The sequence below is a fragment of the Pelmatolapia mariae genome, linkage group LG10_11, assembly GCF_036321145.2.
Source record: "Pelmatolapia mariae isolate MD_Pm_ZW linkage group LG10_11, Pm_UMD_F_2, whole genome shotgun sequence".
In the NCBI taxonomy this organism is placed as follows: Eukaryota; Metazoa; Chordata; class Actinopteri; order Cichliformes; family Cichlidae; genus Pelmatolapia; species Pelmatolapia mariae.
Window position 1 is genome coordinate 44,683,643 of NC_086236.1, and position 22,384 is coordinate 44,706,026.

At 41.4% G+C, this 22,384-nt stretch overlaps 1 protein-coding gene across 6 annotated transcripts in view; it reads right to left on the reverse strand.

Annotated features, from left to right (window-relative positions):
* LOC134637093 (focal adhesion kinase 1-like) overlaps positions 1-22,384 on the reverse strand; it is a 63,911-nt gene that overhangs the window by 6,706 nt on the left and 34,821 nt on the right. For 5 of the 6 annotated variants that reach the window (XM_063487433.1, XM_063487432.1, XM_063487430.1 and 2 more), the window contains 12 exons: positions 21,525-21,622; positions 21,127-21,211; positions 20,918-21,018; positions 20,098-20,213; positions 19,783-19,883; positions 19,565-19,654; positions 19,224-19,428; positions 11,565-11,676; positions 5,648-5,725; positions 5,325-5,513; positions 4,195-4,320; positions 1,266-1,328 (listed from right to left, as the gene is read on the reverse strand). In XM_063487433.1, the coding sequence (XP_063343503.1) occupies positions 1,266-1,328; positions 4,195-4,320; positions 5,325-5,513; positions 5,648-5,725; positions 11,565-11,676; positions 19,224-19,428; positions 19,565-19,654; positions 19,783-19,883; positions 20,098-20,213; positions 20,918-21,018; positions 21,127-21,211; positions 21,525-21,622 (1,364 nt within the window). The remainder of the gene's footprint in view (positions 1-1,265; positions 1,329-4,194; positions 4,321-5,324; positions 5,514-5,647; positions 5,726-11,564; positions 11,677-19,223; positions 19,429-19,564; positions 19,655-19,782; positions 19,884-20,097; positions 20,214-20,917; positions 21,019-21,126; positions 21,212-21,524; positions 21,623-22,384) is intronic. The other variant, XM_063487434.1, reaches the window with a different exon arrangement.

Genomic DNA, 22,384 nt, shown 5'->3' on the forward strand with positions numbered 1-22,384 from the left:
ATTTACTTTGTCATGTGACACCGAGCCTCAGCTCGCACACAGCTAGCTCTCAGTCATTTGCAGCAGAGGAGCTGTGCCTGTTATTTTGTGCTGTGTGGTCCTGTGTTGGGTAACTTATGGTAACAAAAATATTCTGTTTGACAGGAAAAGGATGACAAAACAAAGTGTTTCTTTTGTTAGAGCTAGCATTTTAAAACTGCAGCATGTTTACATGATGTGATGGTTGTGAGAACAAAATGCCAGGAATGTTACATAATTAAATTTATTGTATTTTTACTGCATCCCTGTTGTTTTGTGTGTGTGAGAAAACAGCACAGAAGGACTCAAAAGCCATGGTGCCATCAGAGTGTTGTGGTCTGACAACCACCAACACCCAAAAATACTCCACCAAGGCACACACACACACACACACACACGAACGAGGGAGATTTTCCCACCACAAACCACAACCATTCAATGGGAGGAGGAGGAGGAGGACAAGCAGTGAGATGAATTACAGAGACGGAAATATCTAACTCATGGCAACTTCAGACTGCTGCAACAACTTCTGCTGGCATCGGGGAAATAACATCAACATGCAACTCTGCGTTCAGCTTCAGAGATTCCAGCTTTGGGATACAGTTACACACACGCGCACACACACACACACACACACACACACTAGATATTACAACAGGAGGAAAGGGGAGAAGTTGCAAGATGCAAATATCTCAGTAACTCTGTGTGTTTTGTGTGCAACCAAACGGCTGCTAGCAGTGCCCAGATCTTACATCCTTTACCAGTAAAGTTGCTTCTCACACTCCAAAGTATTTATTTACAGATGGACAATCACTAAAATCGGCCACCAGGACACTCTGGGACTGAGTGCAACACCCTTCCATTAATATCCAGTTACGCTGTGAGAAACTACTGACCCCACATTGCTGACTTTACCCTCAACAGGTCACTTCCTGTCCCTGAATCAGTCAGTTGAAAAGAAAACAAACACACGCCGCAGCAGTGAGTCTGACCATAACACGGACTTCCGTCAACATTCGTCTTCATCAGACATCCTCCGTGGTTAAAAACACAAACACTTCAGGAAAATAACTTCCCATTTATAAAGTGGCGGGGACAGCAAATTGGACATGATTTGGACAGTGAAAGTTTAGAAAGAAACAAACCGAGACAGTTCAACTCGCACCTGTAGGAATGTCCGTGAGTTATTGTCCTGATGTGAATGGGTATAACTAACTAATGAGAAACATGAAGAAGAAGGAACTTACCGGTGGCTGGAGTCCACTGTCTTCTCTGTCCAGACTACCTCTCGAACTTCTCGTGTCGGGTTTCTAAGCAATCACAAACAATCAAACATTACATCTCCATTTACCAAATCCATATACATATACTTCGATTTGTAGTAGGAATTTTTTCAAATAATCCAAATGTTTCACAAAAAAAAGAGATTGACTTCATGGATAAAAGAATGATTAAGCTGTGGCAGAAAAAAAACTGTCCAAACACAAAACCTCCTATGAAGACTGGAACGCAGCATACACAAAGGTGTAGTGTCCAAAAGGCTTTTTTGGATCCTCCACACAAAGTTAACTTAAGAAAAAATGTTTCTATTGGTGCTGCCATGCAAACCGAAACAAAACCACACACAAAACAACCACAAAGTCCCACTCATTGCCCTCTCTGACACACACACACATCCACTCATACCAGCTTTCCAAGACAGGACTTGAAGACCAGCATCGCCGCCGAGTTCATCAAAGAAGCCTGATGCGTGAACCGTTCGTGTGAGGTGTTTCGTCTCTGCTGTTATCTCGGAGTCTTTGCAGTATCTCGCACTGTGCCCTCTGTTACGCTCTGAATGTTCCCCTGTCTGGTTTTCTCTGTAACCTTGTCAGTGCTGCAAGTTTCATCCAGAGAAGACTTCAGATTCAACTCCAGCTTCCTGCCTCCACCACTCTTATGTCTGACGGTGACGCACAGAGAGAGGGAAGGAGAGGAGGAGGGAAGAAGCACGCTGCCAACAAGCTGTCAGTATGCGAGCGTGTCTACCCTTCTTTCCCAAAACCTCCTGCCTTTCTCCTCCCTTTCTTTCCCACCCCTTTCTAGTCCCTCACTCAAGTGACAGTCTTATAAAAACCAGGCAGCCTATAAGAAACACCACCCACCCACCCCTACACACACACACTTTATACCTCCCCATCTTTTCAGTAATCTCGCGTGTTGTCATTTAGTGGTTGTGGGTCAAAGACAGACTGTTGACTGGGCTGTCAGATTCTGTAAGCCTATCATTAGCCTGGAATTTGCACAGGCCACACCTGCCTACAAACTCACTCTCTCTTACATGTACGCACGCACGCACACACACAAACACGCACTATAAAAGTCTTAAGCCAAAAAAAACAAAACAAAAAAAAAAACAACCAACAAAAAACTCCAGACAGTTCCTTAATTCTGTGTTCACAGAAAAGTGCTCTCTTTGCCAACCTCTTCTTGTCATGTCAAACCCTGCACTCACTTATCTTCGTCTGGATGAGTCTTACCAGAAGAACTGAGTGGTATCCAGCTACCCATTACTAACAATCAGAGGAGACACGGCCAACATTTTCTTGTTGGTAAATTCCAAACCAGAAAGTGAGTCACAGGAAGTACAGAGTAACAATTTTTTTTAAACTGTGAAGACATGGACGTTATTGTCCACACACTTCACCCATATATGTCAGCACATGCTATGAATGAACACATTAACGAGACTTACGTGATGCTTATGCATATCCTGTGCAAACAAGTAAAGTGTAATTAATCTACATTTGCACATTGTTGCAGTGCCGAGGATTCAGCAGCATGGTATTAAGGAGGAATGTAAGTTGATGAAATACTGCACAGTAACCAAAGGTAACAAAACATACATATGACTGTTTAACAGGTCATTGTAAAACTCTTTTGAAGACGACAGTCGTTTTCATAACCACATAGGATGCCTCCAAAAGTCTAGTTCTTGACTGATTCTTTCTCTAACCAGCACTGACTGCAGCACATCAGAGCAGGGTCACTGTAATAGCAGCCTTAAGGTTTCTAGCTCAAAGACACTGCAGCAGACAACTCAAACTGCAGCACTGTTAAAAAAATATATAATCAGCTTGACACCACTGACACCTTCACCTCAAAGTTCAAATGTCTGTGGCTGAATTCAGACTGCAGAGAAAAGGGTTCCAAATCTGCTTTTCCCCCCTTTTGCTCTTATGCGACTCTTAGTGAACTTTTTTTATTACAATGTGAACAACACAAATCACATTTGACATCTAATATTGTCACATAGCAGATTTTCATTTTTCCCACTTCTGTGTGTGGTTGTAAATCATATACAGGTCAGATTTTTCAGGAGTGTGACCACATCACAGCGAAATCTAATACAGCTCATTTCCCATCACAGCTACCAGACTTCAGTAACTTCATGGCAATATCAAACATGCTTCTGCACTTCTTAATGAGCATTTCCATTAAATTCCTTTCATTATCTGGTGGCATTTTCTCACTTTGCAGCATTTTATTCGTCTTCGTGTTGCATACGTGTTAGGAAATTAGCGAGGATGGTTTCCTGTTGGTTTGATTCGCTGTTGTTTTCTTAAGTTGCAATGCACTGAGCTCTCACGGCCATGGTAAAAAGAAAAAAACATTTAAATGCAATAGTGTTTTCAAATCAAATAATTTAAGGGCTTAAGTATATTTATGTGTGTTGACACAATGATAAACTTTAAAAAAAATTAGTCCAAACTAAATGATTACACTTTCTGAATACGGAATTACGACAGCATGCAAAAAGACAGCAACTAAACAAGACATCTTTTCCTTACAGTGAGCACCGACACAATGCACCATGCACAACCTCTCAGAAAAGCCCAAAATAAATCAAACAAGAACACGTCAAACTTCCTTAAATTTAGCTGCTTTTCCTTTATTCCTGCAAAGAGGCATGTTCAGGACTGCACAAATGTGCTAGTCATTTAAGTCTTTAGATTCATCTAAGGAAAAAAATACAATCGGCCCTTTCCTAGTTAAAAACTTGACATTTTTGTTTACTCCACATAGCTGCTCAAATCTAGCCAACCATACAGAAGCAAGACAAAGTGAATCTGAATTAAATGCACTGTGACAGCATCCGTAGTGTGCATGTGTCAGTTGTGCATGGGTGTGCTTTACCAGCAGCCTTTCCTCCTGCTCCAGCCACCTCTGATCCTCCTCCATCTGCTGCTGTTGTATGATCAGCTGTTCCTCCATTAACAGGCACTGCTGGCCTACACACTGCTGCATGTCTACTGCCCTGTCCTACACACACACACACACACACACACACACACACACACACACACACACACGCACACACACACGCACACATACATCCACACACACAAACGTGCAACAGAAAGACAAGCATAGCATAACAGACATGCACACCAGCACGGGGACACACAGTCACAATCACATGAGGAGAAACATGCACAGACATGGAGACGAACACACATATACACCAGACTGATGAGAGGCTGAACTGAGGTGGTGGACGCAAATACTAAAAACAACTGAGGTGACAGGGAGGTGTTTCTGTGAAAAAAACTGGTGTGGAAACTGGAAAACTTTTGCAACCCATTAAAAAAAAGTGTGACTGGTGTGCAACTGCCTCCACAGAAGAAACAATATGTTTGTCACACTTGAAAAGATGATTCGTTGGCCACTAGTAGAGTTTCAGGTTGCCTAGGTAACCTTTTAATGTATTTATTACCCTGTCAGGTGTTAATCAATGGTATCCTGTCCTCTCATTGATTTCCACTTCAATTACTTTTTTATTTTGGGACTCGCTTTACACTGCAAGCAGAGTTTTCTTGAAGTTGCTGAATTTGAATGCCTTTCTATGACCTCTGGTCACATGACTGCGTTTCACTTATTGTATACATGTAGCGTAACAGCCAGTGACCACAACCAACAAACAGCACAAAACTCACATCACAGCTTAAAATGCTTCTTTCCCTCTGCTATTAGATCACTGAACTCTCAAGGGGATAATTAGATGAATTTTTCTATGACTGTTGATTTTTGGACACATGTCCTTGTTATTCTATTTGTTTATTATATATGTTTTTTTGTTTTTTTGACATCATAGTTTGCTAATTTGTGCCTGCGTCACATCTAACAAGGAACAATGTTTGTGATTAGTTGAGTTTGCAAATAAATTTCCCTTTTTGTGTATTAATAAAGTTGTCTGAATCTGATTTCAGAGTGAGTGTGTGTGTGTGTGTGCGTGTATGTCTATAAGAGTGAAATTAGAGTCCTACCTCCATCATAGAGCCCCACAGCGCCATATCCTGTCCGTGAGGCTGGGGAAGGAGCTGTGCGTGCGAGTGGGTGTGGACATGGTGGCGGGGGTGTGTGTGCGCGTGGTGGGTGTCCAGCATTGCCGCCTGGGGTGGGTACAAGGCGCTAGGCACAGAGGGGAGTGTGTGAGGGCCTGGATACCCTGCCATCTGAAACCGAAGTGAAGACAGGAGCAGAGACACATGTTTGTCCTCAATGCTTTGATTCTGAAAAATCTCAAGACGTTGATGCAATTCTAGCAAGTACACATGTAGTGAAAGAGCTGTTGAGTTCGTCTACATACCTGATAGTGTCCAGGATGCTGGGGACTGGGGTAAAAACCTTCACTTGAGCGAGGACTGGGATAGCCAGGTCTACTTGGCTACAGAGGCGGAAAATGAGAAAAAGGAAGAGAAAGATAGAAAGAAAGATCAAGGAAAGGTATTTTGAGATACAGAAAGACAGGTGGGGAAAACGAAAGGTGCAGTTATAACACTTTATATTTGTAACAATTATATTTTCTCCAAAGAAATGTTAGAAGACACTTCATTCAGACAATCAGCACACAAACCCCCCCAGGAGCTGTTTGTGTGGCCGGGTTAGCTGTCAATCAAAACAGGGAACACCCACTGGGCTGCAAGTACAGCAAGCTGTTAGTCGAACGACTACAAACCACGACACTCATGGAGAACTGCTAGACAACTATGAGATAATCTGTTGCTCACATGTTAGATGTGATGCAGGTGAGTTACATGTTCACCAAGACCTCTCTTTCAAGCACGCTTATGAACTATAAAAGCAAAATGAGTTTAAAATATTCCCAATAAGCAGAACAATCATCTGTTCTGTGTTGTTGGCCAAAGGAACAAAGTTTAGTAGAGATCAGCAACTCTCTAACACAGGATACTCTTCCTCTCACTCGTAGTTTCAGCTAAAAACAGAAGTGCTTGGTGAACCCACGGTGTTGTTTCCTCTGCTGCTGGTTGATGGACTGTTGATGAACTGTTTTCCCTTCTTAGAATGACTGGACACATTTTTCTTAATGATTTGAACTTCTCTAACACATTGAGCTGGTTTCCAGCACGGCAGTGTTGTAACCTCTACCTTCCACAATCTCTCATAGTAGCTTTCTCTGGACCACATCTCCGACAGCAAGACGAGACACAACGACACATGAAGAGGGAGGCAGAAGGCAAAGAAAGGCAAAGTGGGATATAAGGAGACAAGAAAAGAAAATAAAAATGGGAAAAAATAAACAGAAAGGGAGGGGGAGAAAGGACAAAGAGAAGCAGACAAGACAAAGACACTGAAGACGAGACAAAAACTGGCTTCAAATGTTCAGACACAGTCAGGGCAAACGATGGAAATGTTCAGCCTGTTTGTGGACAGGCTCACACATGGAAGGGTTTACATGAACAAAACTATATCTTGGAAGGTTAAATCTGCACCGAGCAGATTAATTTTCCTTTGGCAGTCAATCCACAGGGAGGGAGGTTTCCCTGGGAATACCCAAGATAAAAATAGGAAGATAAACACACAGGGACAGACAGATGGGAAATTAATCACACCGGCTAATAAACCCAAACATTGGCTAATATCTGCAAAGCTTTGGGTGAATAACTGAATTTCATCATTAATGACCAAATAAAGAAAGGATTTTGGATTAACTGCACCACCTAATGTAAAAACATAATAGTTACAGGAGTTTAGACCATGTGAGAAACAAATAAGCTGATGCACTTCTGACGTTAATGCAGGTTCTGACCATTGCATCCATGTGCAACCAGCTAAGAGGTTTCTATGACCTTGCTCAATGAGTTGCTTTGAATTGAAAAGGTTTATGTACATGAGCAGGAAATGCCTTCATAAACACCATAAACATTTTTTGGTGTTTGAGGTAATTGTTACTACACAAAACTGCAATAAGCGCATGCGGATTTGGTTTGTTCTGTAAAATGGTGCTTGATATGCCTATAAGCTATTTATCTTCATTTTTTAAACTACCTTTAGTATTTACAGCATACAGCACTTAGCATTTATATGAGATTTTCAACTCAAGCAGCATCAAATAAAGCACATAGAGTTAAAAGCGCATACTGGGCCACCACCATGTTACAATCTAAATCTGTTTTGGTAGTTTTTTTACAACCATGTGTGTATGTTAGTGTTTGTGAGCCTGTCCCTCTGAAAGTGCTGAGGTGAGATATAGTCCGGCCCATAAGTATTTGGACAGTGACACAATTTCTAATATGTGTCATAAACATTTACAGGAATATTTTGTTAAATCCCTTGAATTAAAACTGGATTTGAAATCAACTGTGTTCCAAAAATGTACAGATCGAGCACTCTTAGTGGAGTGTTCAGCTAGTGCGCCTTTCATGTTATTTACCAAATTTATATGCACTCTTTTCATTTGAGCTCCGTATGATAGCCTGTAAAACATTTTTGCTGCTCTTCTCTTTATTTTCTTTAATCTAAATGAAACAAAAAAGGAGAAGGGGGGATAGATGTGGTTGAAATGCAAGATTTTTTGGTTTGAGATGCTGCTGATGTAAGGTTCAGAGGTTCTGAAATTCAGTTACTACACCTTTGAACAGAGTATGTCATTTAAAAATACAATTTCTGCACAGCACATTTTGGAAAAACAGTAAGTGGAATTTTTATTTATTTATTTTCGAATCAATTCAATAATTTTGAGAGACATGCATTGTTACAAGTGTGACGCCATGGCAAAGCTCCACAAGAAAGGAGTGATTAAAGCTTTTCTCAGTGTAGTGATTCACACATTACCTAATAAACAAAAGTTCCCCAGTTCGATCTCAGGAGGACATATAATCATGTCCAATAACAGGAGCTGATCCTGGTTGTGGTGAGGATTTAATTTTTCAGCAAAGAGCCAAACAGGCCAATGGGAAAGCCTGTTCCTCGCTGATTTCTCACCTTTAGAGAAATTGTAGCCATATATATTTATTTTAAGCCATACACTTCAAGACAGAAAATATGTGAATGTTGTTTGTGTGCTGCCATGAGACTGACCTTTTACCCTGAAAACAGGATTACGTAGAGCTTGTGTGTACTACTACTACTACTGGCTGCCACCCACCACCTGGTTCAAGGTGACAGAGTGTACACATGTGACACAAACAGACCTTTTACCCTCATCTGGTATTTATAGTTACTGTCTTCACATGTTCATCTAAACATTAGTAGAAACTTTGAATATCTTTTGTGCATAGATCTAGCTTGAAAAAGATCTCAGTGAGACAACCTGATTTAATAATATTATGCAATAAAGGAATGTGATATAGTAGTACAATGCATAAGCAGGTCCATATGCTTAGAGGGTATTTAATCACAGTGTGTTACTGTGTTACATTTGCCTCTGGACCTCACTGAAACTGATCAGATATTTGTGTTTTTTGATATAACATGCACTCCACAGAAGTGTCATGTTTGTTCGATTAGTCAGTGTTAGTCCAGTGGATTAAGGATTCGCTGAAGGCATTTCTGAACAAGCCAGAAATAGGGTGCATTAATCCAAGGACACGTCAAAACTATGCCCGACAGACGCAAACACAAATATATGTGGCCGCATTCAATCACAGAGTGCAGAGGACGTTTCAACAGCCTGTCCTGTGAGAACAAAGCATGCAAGCAGTCTTAGCATAAACCCATGGAAAAAACAAACAAACTCCCTCCTGCACAATAATTATGATAATGGTCTAAAGATTAGAGTTTTACTTCTCAGTGGAGAGTATTAAAAAAATGCTGCAACTCTCATCCCACTTTATATTGAAAATGGAATTTAGATTGTGAAAATCAATGTTCACATAAAATAATGTTAAAAAAAGTAACTATTTACTCGTGTTGAGCGATTGGACCTGTCATGTTAACTGACCCTACCCAACATGCATCACTAATGGGACTGTTGCAGCGTTTTTCTTTTTCTTTTTTTAAATACATGCACTCACATTTGTTCCTGTTAGTAGAAAAAGCTTTAGTGTAGTTTAGCAGCACACCACCTGCCTTCAATGGTGTAGACATGGGTCTTTCAGAGCAGAGGATGGAAAAAGGTACGTGGGTAGTTATGGGGAGGTTATACATTTGGCTGGATGGGTGAAGGTGGGTAGAGCACAGATTACAGGCAGATGCTACTGTGTGTGGGGCAGGAGGGGGGAGCGGGGACTTCTCACATGACTGCACAGCAGGATGGCAGGTCTGGGCGTCAGAGTGCAGCTGGAGTGGAGTACTGCGATTAGTCTGACGGTGGGTATGAGAGCTGCTGTTTCTGTGCAACTGCAGGGTCTTAAGATCAAAATTTGACTCGGGCTGGATGCTATGGAGGGTGTGGGGACAAACATTTGACGTGCTGAAGGGCAGAGAGTTAAAGTTGGGACTGGACTGTGAAAGGAAAGGAGAGAAATGCCGGGGATGGAAGTGGGTGTTGTTTGACTTTGACTGGGAGGAAGGGAGCAGGTGGCTGTTAGTAGGTGGATTTGTCTTTCGTGGGCAGCTGCTGCTGGACAGGCTGTCCAAATGTGTGTAAAGTGGAAAAAAGACATTAGTTTGATCCTGAACCAACGGGGAGGAGTAAGATTTGAATTCACTATTTAACTTTGGGTTGCGAGGAGACAAAGAGCTACTGTAATAAGTGCTGTTTTGAGGGGGTGACTGAGGCTGAGGGCTGGGAGAAGAGGAAAAGTGCTGCAGACATTTTAGAGATGATAAGTTGAGTGGATAAGTGGGAAGGTGAGGATGAGGGTTCCCAGTGCAGAGGGAAAGCTGTGAGGCAAAGCACTGTTTTTGATGGCAGTGAAGATGAGAAGAAGCAGAAATACAATCCATACTGAAGGTGGGCTGCAGGGAGGGATGGCGGCTGGGCTGCAAACAGAAACACAAAGGTAGAGGAGGGACATATCGAAATAAAAGTGTCACAGTGTGACAGCCGGGAAGAGATAAAGCATAGACAGAGATGTACACAACTGTATCCTGAGCCATGCAGCAAATAAGCTTACAGATTGTACCAAAACCAATCCTAAAAAGTTGATTCTGTTCATCTGGACGTAGCGTTTTCAGTAGCAGAAACATTTTATTGCTCATCCAACTGACTTCTTCATTTCACTACGTCCAGATGAACAGAATCAACTTTTTGAGATTCCCTTACCTGAATGATTGAGCATGCACCAAGATTCCCAAACCAACAGCTTTAATTCATTATGTTGCCAGTGAACCGGCTGTTTACTGGCAAACAAAAATAGCCTGACCCTAACCCTTTATAAAAAACATATCTCAATCTCATGAACTTCTGCTCTAGACATCTGGCTTTCATTGCAGTCGAAGGAAGCAGTTAATTCAGATGCTAACAGCAGGGTAGCATAAGGCTGTAAGTGAGGATAAAGCAACCAGCAGCTGAGGCAACAAGCTGTGAGGAGTAATGGTAGCAGTTGAGGCGGGGGCTGGGTTTATGGATTTGCAAACAGAACAGTTTATAAAGAATCGTGCATTTGTGAGAAAAAATAGGAGACAAGTCTGGTTTTCAGATTGGATGATGACAAAGTAAAAGGAAAAGAAGAAAGAAAAAAGTTTTCTCCTCTTCTTGCTCTTGTCTTGCGTAACAGGGTTTGGTTGTGGTCACGCATTTGCACAGTCATCACAATCATGATAGTGAAAAAGCATAATAGGAAACTCTGGCATCACTGAAATACAAACGGCGTTTGGAATGTAGAAAGAAAAATCAAAAATCAAAGACTAAATCAAGTTAATCCATTCCTTCCTTTTCAGTGTTAGCATTTTTACGGGGAGGGACGTGGTCACACACACAGACACACACACAGACACACACGGCACTCCTTGAAAAGTCTGTATGAAAGAGCTCAAATCTTTTCTCATCTCTTTGTTTTGACTTCTGCTATGACTCGTCTGAATGCATCACAAGGGTGCAAACTGACAAGTCATCATGTGAAAAGTGTTAACATAAACTTGCTGATTTTTCCTCTTTAGACTTAACAGTGCTTAACAGTTAGATATTTGGGTAATACAACAAGTTGGAAACAACCTATCACAAATCCACAAGAAAGAACACCAAAAGTCTGTAATTGTGGCTATAAAGCACTCAGTGTTTGCAATGATCAGGGTGTCAACAGCACAGAAAACACCATTGTGCACTCGTACAAACACAAACGCACAGACACACAAACACATGTGGTGTGGTAGTGTCTTACTTTTGGTGGTGCTTCATCAGACCCTCCAGAATCCCACGAAACAGTGACCTGTCTCCTCATCTCCATCCTGTTCCTCTCCTTCTGCTGGACCTTCTCTTCCTCTAATATTGTGCTAAAAGAAAGAAAAACAAACAGCAGGGTACTTGGATACACTCATACTCAATGATGCATAAGCACATATGTAAATAGGCAGGGGTGACTCTGTCACAAATATGATAACAAACACTTCAGCCTGTTTATTAGAATGCAGTCCTGTGTTACAGAGGTCCCTGGTATTTAACTGGGAATAATGATGATGTCCATCCACGTGCAGCATCCAGAGGCACGTAAATGAAACAGTTACTCCCACTGCTACAGAAAACAAGGCTTTTGCATTCAGTGTAGAAATTTTATCTCCACTCATATAAACGCATGCTATTCGATTAACACACAATTCCCACTTTTTAGGGTCTTTCCCCACTGGCGATTCTTTACAAGCACGCTGCTGGCTTAAGTGGTTTTCTGCCTCCTCCTGTAAATATGAAAACTCGCTGTGAACCCCATTTAAAAGGCACACACTGTCCTCAGTATTAGTTTTATTACACTGTGCTGTTTACCCACTAAAATTCATGCATTCCTCGCACTCTGTTTGTACAGACTCTCCAAACACAAACTACTTAAGTGAGAGTAAAATCAAATATCATTTTGTTATGAAATGCCCTACTGCTGCTTCTTTATACCCCCACAGTTTATCCCACATAAATCACTCTCATCGGGCCAGCTACTCTAATAAAACAAATTGAATTTATTAGAACTTTTGCCTAATAAAAATCATCACCGTCTCTCAATTTTCAGTCTTTGTCAATTCTTTGCTGGCCAACTGTGCCAGCTCGCTAAAGCACTTAATCATTGACTCGCATTGCTTAAGAATGGACTGAATCACTTACAGTTTAAGCAACATCCCACGCCCCAAAGCCAACATTTTTAGGTCTAGCGTAGCCAAAGATACCACACTGAATTTAAGCGATAAAATTACTGACCCGTTTCCTGGGAAAGCTGCAGTTAGACGAAGCCAAGCCCCGAATCCCAGAGGGAGAGCAGATGGTTTTGTCTTTTTACAAAACAGAAAACTGAACTTCTATTGAACAACCCAGCACAGCACCCTCTCCGCACTGCCACGCGCTCTTTCTGCTCGCCTTGCCTCAACAAGGGCAGGCGCTATTTCTAGCAGCATCGTTACGCTGTTCCTGTTCTGTTGTCTCCTGCCGATTGTTTGCGTGTCCTTGCACCTGCCCGAGTCAGTCTCCAGTCTGCTCTGCTTTTCCATCACACTCGAGATCCCTCAGACACACTCAAACACGGCGTAAACATAGACTTGTGTGAACCGACAGTCAGCAGCTTGATTACTAAGCTTTAAAACCTATTATTAATTATAATTATCTAAACTTACAGTAGAGGAAATCCTTAATTTACTCAGCTAAAGACCTCAGATAAAGCCAAATCCTTTAGCACCAGTTTTTTGGCAGTACCTTTTACTTCATGCTAATAAACAGTAGTAATCCCAGCATGAACAAATACAGATACAACACACACAATTACTTTGCTAAAAACTAAACAAAACAAAACAACCTCGTGATTGCCTATGGATCAATTCCCAGTCTTTCTCTGCCTTTATATTTAATGTGTGTGCTTTCTTTTTTAATGCAAGCAGTCAGCAAATGAATCTGCCAGTCTTGCTTAGCAGTTGAACAGTAAATGACATCACGTACATGCAACAGCAATACCATCAACACCTGGCAACATCAACACATACCGTCTCCTACCCCCAACTACACTGCACCACCTGGAATAACAAGGCCTCCTCAGTTTATTTACGGAGGCCCTGCGGACTACATAGTCTTAGGGTTTTGAGCAACACCCTGCTCTTAATCTTACGTACTCTAGTTCTCACCTGAGGGCTGCCAGTATGACCACGACTGAAGATTATCAGGATACTAACATACATATGGCATCATGATGACTTGATGAGTGTGAGACTTTGCTCAGTAAAGTCTATAGTCCATATTTAAATCCTCCATCAAAAAGGAGTCAGTGCTGTCACAGCATATTTATGCTTTTGTGAACGAGCCAAGTTCTCTAAAAAAAAAATAAATAAATAAATAGCAGAGTTGAAATACTGGCAATAAGCCTTCAGACTGAAACTCTGAAGACAAAAACGTCAAAGAGCATCAAGGAGGAATGCAAGAAGAACAACCCTGGTCAAAGGTATACTAATACAGGCTCCTCTAACAGCTGATTATATGCTAAATGAAAAGAGTTCTTCAAAGCCTGACATCACAACACTTAGAAAAGTCAAATGAGATAGAAGTGCAAAGAGATCAGACAATACTCTACCTTAGGAAAAAAAAAGTGTCCACATCCACCCGAGGACCTAGGAAGAATTAAAGAAGCCACTAGATGGGTGATGGCCCGACAGCAGTCAGCACTGATACTTTACTGAAGGTCACCGTGAACTGCAGAGGATATTAGCATCACTAGAATCACAATGCCTATTTCTTCATACAGGAAAACATAAACCTGCTCTGTTGCAGCTCAGATACGTTTCGCTGCTGGGATAACGCGATCTGATCTTCGTAGGCTAGCTTTGACCATGAGGAGTGCAGCGTTGCAGTAACTCTGCTCGGCTTTTTCCATTCTTCTTTAATTCTATCTGTCTTCTCTCTCCCTCACTCTCTCTCTCTGTTCTTTGGTAAGCTGTAGCTCATGGCAGCTGCACACTGTGTAAACACACACACACACACACACACACACACACACACACACACACACACACTCACACACACACACACACACACACACACACACACACACTAGTAGTAGCTGAGAGTTGCATATTTGGCAGCAGGGACCTATAATTGATATTATGATATAAAAGCCAGCCAGACTGAAAGTAAACCAAATCGTATAACCTTATATGGCTCCACTTTCTCCTATTAATAGCCAGTGACCACGTCGAACATGGTCAATATTGACTTGGTAACCAAGACACTGGCTGAGGCCCACCGAGGGCTCCTTCGCTCTCAGCCATCCCAATTTGAATAAATGCACTTAATTCTGCCAGCTTAGCAGCCACACTGCACATGCACTTTTCCACACTATGTTCTCACCCTGTTAAAACATACAACCGCAAACATATGGAAGCATGTGTCAAAGTAACGAGCAGATTTCTGCGACGTGAAGGCCTCCAACTTGCTCTGAGCCAAAAGGAGGAGATGGTAAAAAAAAGCAAAAGAGGTTGGGGGGGGGGGGGCTGGAAAAGGTGGAAAAGGGAGTGTAACAGAAGCAGAATTACAGGAGAAGCAGGAGAGCTGACGCTGAGAAAAGTGGAGGTGGAATGTGAGGTGTGAGTCATGCTGGTTTTAAGCAAAACTAATAAAACCACAGGAGTTAAATATGCACTCTCATTTTCCTGTTTCTGTGTAAGAGAGTAAAAAAAGGCTAAGGTAGAGAGAGAATGTGCACGCTGAAGGAACCAATGATGGCATCTTGTTCCGCTGCTGCTGCATGCTCCACATGTTTCACACAGTAAGAATGTGACTTAAAATGTATAAGATACACAAACTAAATGCAATATGTTTTGTCAGGAGGGATTCAGTCAGTTGTGGAAGCTTAGCTGTCATGAAGAGTTCATGACATGACTAGGGAGGGCCTGTCTAGACTAAATAACTGATAGCAGCGCTTGCAGACTCCTTTCATGGCTCTCTTAAAGACTAATTTCCTGCAGACTATATGCAAAGGACAAAAATAAAGGCGTAACAATGTTGACACATTAACCTGAACTCTATCTGCAGCACGTTCTATTGTTAGGTGACACCTGGAGAACCAATGTCATGATTACGAGAAACTATGAGGATATTACTTAAATGAATACGTATACCAAGCATCATCTTTATAGATTTTAGAGGTTCAGACTGCACTCTAATAAAAGTTTCATATCAGTCTTCCTAATCTCATAATCCATTTCTTTCATTTCCCATAAGGGCCAATGCTGAAACATCGCTTCCAAAAAACTGCAGGTCTGCTCATGCCAAAAGATTATGAACTGTTGAGTAACGACGGCTGGGTAAAGCATTGTCCTTACTAGCCTCTACCTAACCCCACGGTGTAGCACAATGAAAGAAAATATTCATAGTATATGTGGTAGTAGAAGAGTCAGATTTAACTAAAGCTGACCGAACTGAAGCCCCTGATCTGCTACACAACGCCAAGCAAGAGGTCTTAAAAAGTGTTGTAAAGCATGAACATACTGTAGCTTGAATAAATAATTTCAACTTGTTTGTGTGGCTGTTTTTCTGCATGTGGTGGCTTATAAAATCAGTCTCTTTCTTTGACTGTACCTGAAGATGATGACAGCTGACATGGTGACCAGATTATAGGCACACCCCTCTACCTGAGACTGTGCAACTCTAATGTCTTGATAAATGGCAGGATTGTCTGGCTTGTGAATATATTTGAGCCTTCCCGTTTTAAGTGACACACTAGTCTGGGGCTCGGACTCGGGGAATTTTTAAATTACCAGCAGTGATGTCTGGTACTGCCTTATCTGATCGCAACATGCCCGGGATTTCGCGGAAAATACGATCTATCCTTGCAAAACCATCTCCAGGCAAAATCTAGTAACGAAGCCGTGATGTATCATCTAACAAGGCAAGGCATGACTGAAGTTGCTTACTTGTCTCTGTCAACATCACACCTCTGTTACCATGGCAGCCATAAAGTCATCAGCCCAAACAGAATGCAAAGTGCACCCTGCTTCATACCTGAACAGGTTTGTTTGGGCTGTGTGTTACATCCTGAGCAGTAAAGTGTGCCCTTTTGTGTGCGCTCAGTTAGGCTGTGAAGACTATTAATATTGTCAGTTGGATATCCTCTCACTGGTAAAAAAAATAGGTATCTGAAAGTATGTAAACAGTATACTTTGTAACTTAATAAGAAAAGTTGTAATACTTGCTAATACTAGCATTATCCTTAGTGCTGATTGGTTGCAGAAGCTGTCTGTGCATATATATAAACTCAGGGAAGGAGGACCATAGAGGCTGTCGATTGGTGACTTGGTTCCTCTCTCTTCCTCCCTCACTTTCATCAGCACCAGTATTATCATTCTGTTGCTTGTATGGATTTACAGCTGGATCGTTTCATCCTCTTTGAGCCATGGATTTAGGGACTCTGACACATGATCAAAATGACCTGCTCAAGATCAAACTGAGCATCAGAATAAGGAGGAAAGTTGATATGTAGGATCTTTTACTGACTTGTTGATGCCAGAGGTCAGCGGAGAATTGCCAGACACTTTGAGCTGAAAGGAAGGCAAACCTAACTCAAATAGGCACTTGTTACAACAAAAGCAGTAGAATGCACAATATGTTGATGGGCTACAGCAGCAGAAGACCAGACTGGGACTTATGTTAGCAATTCACACAGGCTCACTAAAATTGGACAATAGAAGATTGAAAAATGTCACCTGGTCTGATGAATCTTGACTTCTGCCAACATTTGGATGGCAGGATCAGAATCTGCCATAAACAACATGAAATAATAGATCCCTCCTTGTATCTATAGAGGCACCTCACTGTCAACTATATATATTCCACTTTGTGTAATGTACTGGAAGTTATTTGTACATATTAGAGCCATTTCATTATATTTTATTACTTTGTAACCAAGTGTAATATTTCATTACTGTCTCTGGGATTTATAAAGTATTCTGATTCAGGCTGACAGTGATGTAATAGTGCGGGGAGATTTTCTTGGCACACTTTGAGCCCCCTTAGTACCAATTGAGAAATTGTTGCCCATGTTGATCCTTTTATGATCATGGTGTACGCATCTTCTGAGGGGCGCTGAACTACATTGTTGAACACCATCAAGATCAAGACAGTTTTGAAGCCGGGGGGGTTCACAGTCTATCAGGCCTGTGTTTTCACATTTTCACAGTCTGACCTGTGAAAATGTCTGTGGTTAATATTTCATTTTGGTCTGATGTTAAGTCATCAAGAAAAACAGAAGACGACAAGACCACAGTATGTTTCAGACTTTCAAAAGTGCATCTACAGCGTTTCCTCGTTTGTCCCACTGCTTGTGCTTGTGCTGTGACTACAACAGACTGAGAGTGACACCTGCTGTCAAGCAAGTGTAAAAATACTGACGGCCCCAGTGGTACTCAGCCTCCTAGAAGGTGCAGCTATGGTAATCAAAGGTGCGTCTTGAGTTATAGCATTCAATAGATTCTCAGAAAACTTGACCTCTGATCTTGAGGTCACTGAGATTTGAACTTTTCTAAAACTTTTAATAGATACACCTATGGTATCAATTTGCTGAAAGTAGAACAGAAAAACATCCACTGGATTTCACAGCACATTTTCACCTATAAATGACATACAAGTACTTTCACCTATTCAGTGTATTTAGATTACCTATTGTTATTTTTTATAAATCCAGATGGCAATTGGCAATTTAAATTTACATAAAGGTTCTCTTTCTAATACGATAATGTAACAACTAAGTAAAATAAATGTGCCACTGCAGTCATTTTTTTTTAGCTTTCTTCACCAATACCATTTAAACCAAAGCTTACTAAAAAGGACGTGGATGGTACAAATGAAGTTGGGTAAAAAATACTGACGGATCTGAAATACAAATATTTGTGCTTCTTTGGATTCTGACCCTATATAGATGTGTCCTGCTAGCTCTCTTGCCGTAGGTGCCACCCTTTTTGTACAGCTGAGTCTACTCTAATAAGTACTACTCTAGTAAGAGTATTTAAGGCTAGAAAAAGGGGAGCTGTATAGCTGCAGAGCATTTTTGTTTCGCAGCTAGTGAGCTGTGTGGCTGCTTACTCCTGCTCTGTGGGCAAATGTGTGCGTTTTGGTGATTTAACCTTTTTTACTTTTCTGATTATTGACCAATTCATGGAGGTTTTTTTTTTTTACCTTTCTTTTAAAGGTGATGGCGACTTGTCTGTTTCTTTCAGTTTAATTAGGAACAAAAATATTAATAAAACCATTTAATTTAAGAATTCTGACTCCACGTCTGCTTTTTTCTTTTACCCCGACACCTTTTGTGACTTTTTAACGGAATGTAACATGTAGTCAGCATAACACCATGCCATCTTCAGACTTATTTACATCTGTCAGAAGTGGTGTCAGTGGTAAACCTGCCATTTTGATCTTCTCTGGTGATCTGCACGCTGTTGGGCTCTGAGCACAGGTCCTGCTAAAGGACTTTGAGCCCTCATGATACCATAACGGAGTCCAATCCTCTCATTCTGATTCAGATAGTCTGTTCAGGAGTAGCCTGCTCAAGGTCATTGTAAGGCTCTGCTCCTCCTGTTCCTCCCTGCACAAAGGCCCTGTAACAACCTCCCTCCTGGTATCTGCTCCAGATTTGAGACTGTGCTCAGAGACAAACCTGAAGTTTAACTGACTATGTCATTGTTTTCATGACTGTTTCACTAATTTCTTTAGGGTTTAATTGAGACGTGTCTATAGACTAATGATGGTTTAAGGTTCCTGCAGCATAGTTCATTCAAGCATTCAAACAAAAAATCCATTTGCAGAAAATCCACACTCAAAGTGCCTCACACACAGTCACACACAGTCTCTCAGATCACACGCCACTGACCTCAGCTGTGTTTTAAGTTCATTAAAGCGTGGCCTCTTGCTGGGATCGTACGACCAACACTTTGTCATCAAGCTGTAGAGAGTAGGAGGACACTGAGGGGGCATAGCCAGTCGCTCGCCATTCTCTATCCTGCCTATGACATCGTTGTTCTTCACACCTTGGAAAGGCTTGATGCCATACATCAGAATCTCCCACATGCAGACACCTAAAGAAAGACAAATAACGTGAGTGAGAATGAGACAGCTGCCTACAGGGGTCGTAAAGCAAAGACACAAAGCAAGGGTAAAACAGAAGCAGACTGGAGCGGGACAAAACTGAAGCAGCACAGGCTTAAAACATACCAAACATCCAGACATCACTGGCTGTAGTAAATCTTCTGAAGTTGATGGATTCTGGAGCCATCCATTTAATAGGCAATTTACCTTTAGATGCTGAAAAACAGAAATGAAGAAAACTGTGTCACACTTCACTGATCAGGTCTGCTCTGAATAATAATGGAGCTTTTCTCTGCCGGATCACAAAGAAAGTAAGACAAAGGTGGCGATGCTTTTTTACATACCTTTATAATAAGAGCTATCCTCCATGTATCGCGACAGCCCGAAGTCTCCCAGCTTTACACAGTCGACCGTTGATACCAGCACGTTCCGCGCTGCGATGTCCCTGGAGACGTCAAAAAGGAATTAGAGGAATAGAAAAACACACTGATATAATTTTTTCTATTCAAATTCAGTGGTCGCATTCATATCTAACGATTTCTTTTTTGACAGAACAACAGTGTTTCAGTCCAGTTGGTGACAACGCCACCTACTGGAATTATATTTATTTAGTAATTGTGAATATTTTGCTATATTATTTCTGTATGGCTCTTTCCTACCTGTGTACAAATCGTTTGCTCTCTAGATACGCCAACGCTGTGCTGAGCTGGTAAGAGTACAAGATGAGAGTAGCCAGATCCAGACTGTATTTCCTCACCTGAAGAAACGACCGAAGCTGTGCAGAAAAACACACAGGGAGATACTATATAAATAAAGCTGAAACGAAACACAATGAGAAAACAAACCAAAAAGCATATACATGAGTATAACACCCATAATATTTAACCCTGGGAAATGTGAGGTATGAAATAACTGACAGAAAAGTGTTTATCAAACCATCTCGCAAAAAACAGAAATTAAATATAACTTTTTATACGTGATTTTTAATTTGTGTTATTGTCCGGCAATTTTGTGAAACGTATTGCTCTCGATTTGTTCTTAAACAAACACACAACAGGGCTACAGGTCACGTGTTACGGCTGCGGCCATATGAACACTGTGTGCTGTCTTGTTCTGTCTCTCTACTGTGTTCTCTTTGCAGGTCCATCCCCTAATGAAGAGTAGCGAGCAGCTGATTGGACCGCGGAACACGCGCCCGCATTCAAAAAGCCGCTCTGACAGCTCCCGAGAAGGAGAGAGAGAGAGAAGCGAGCGAGCAAGCAGTTTGACAGCCGACGCGGTCCTGGCCCTGGTTTCCAGCCTAAACCTTTTGTCGTGTGTTTGTGTGAGCGTGTGAACGTCTCAAAAACGCTGGTCTAATATATAGTTTCCAGTTTTTAAACAAATATAGAAAACAGCAGGGCTCACATACCACATGCACAAGGATGTAACTGTGTTTTAAACAGATGCAACTTATACATATTCTTATTAGTGTCATACCTCTCCAAATGTACAGAGCTCCATGATGATCCAGACTGGATTCTCAGTGATGACTCCCATCAGCTTCACTATGTGAGGATGGTCAAACTGACGCATGGTCACTGTAAGAAACACAAGAGGGAGGAGTCAAACAATTCCCCAAAAGAAACTTTTAAAAAAACCCATTTAGGGTTTACTACGATTTTACTGCTATCAGGACAGCATCTTACGCGCTTCTTGGAGAAATTTTTCCCTGACACTGTCTGATGTTGAGTTTTTGCACGTCTTCACTGCCACAGACAGAGCTGGGTTCTCCTGCAGGAAACACATCCAAAGAAGCAAAATCAGCATCGTTTCAACAGAGGCACCAACATGCAGCATATTCACTGTCTGCTCCACAGAAGTCACAATCAAACTCTAAACAGTTTGCAGTTTTCAATAAAGGGCCTTTAAAATAAATACTGTTACCTATTAAAATTTGTTAAACAAGACCATCCCTTTATGGTTCTCTGGTACAACTGCTTTGACTGTGCTGTGTGTCGTTACTGTGATATGACTGAATCAGTTTAGCCTCTCTTGAAAGTGAGTGTGCAGAGAGAGCGCGAGAGAGCAAAGACAACAAACGTACCGGACTGATGTAAATTCCTTGGTGGACGTCTCCGAACTGACCCTCGCCTATGCAGCGTCCCAACTCGATACGATCCCGCTGAATCTCATAGTCCCGCGCTGGATGCACAAAATAAACACGAACACACACACACAGATGAAAATGAACACAGTGAACCTTCAGATCAAAACATACACAGATTAATGTCCACACACTGGGCTTGCATTAACCAAGCTTGTCAGAGCACTTTATAGTATTTACAGCCTGTCTAAAAAATCTGTAAGTTAAACAGCTTAAATGTGCATGTTTGAGGTTACTTTCAGACCGCACCATGGAAATAAATTGAATTCTGTCAGATGCAATATTTCAAAAAGTCTGACCTACTCTGACAAGCTTGAATTTATAAACAAGCTCACCATCAACAGCATGCAACAAGAGCATCAGCAAACCACAGCCAGACATGCCATGTAACACAGACAAACAGGAGCCAATTACAATGAGCATGAATTTCTATGTTGATTCAAATGTAATATGGATAAAGTCAGGTGGTATATGGTAAAAACTCTCAAAAGGCTCATAGGCTAACAGAAAACCTGTTGCTTTTGCTCGGGACACAGATCACTGGAACTGTAGCAGCTCAATATTCTTTGTGTTTTCTGTCCAACGTGGTTAGTAAAAATGAGTTTTTCAAATATTTTGTTTTAGGTTGGTCTGTGAGATGCAGGCTGTTGAAAGCTGAAGTTTGCTCATGACACTGCTGACCTGACTTTGTCCATGTAATAAGCTTATGAATAAAGCACACGTGAAGCCATAAAGGTCACTTTACAATATTCTCTGGACTTTTATGACAATCACTGCTGTTCAAGCACATGGGCGACTTT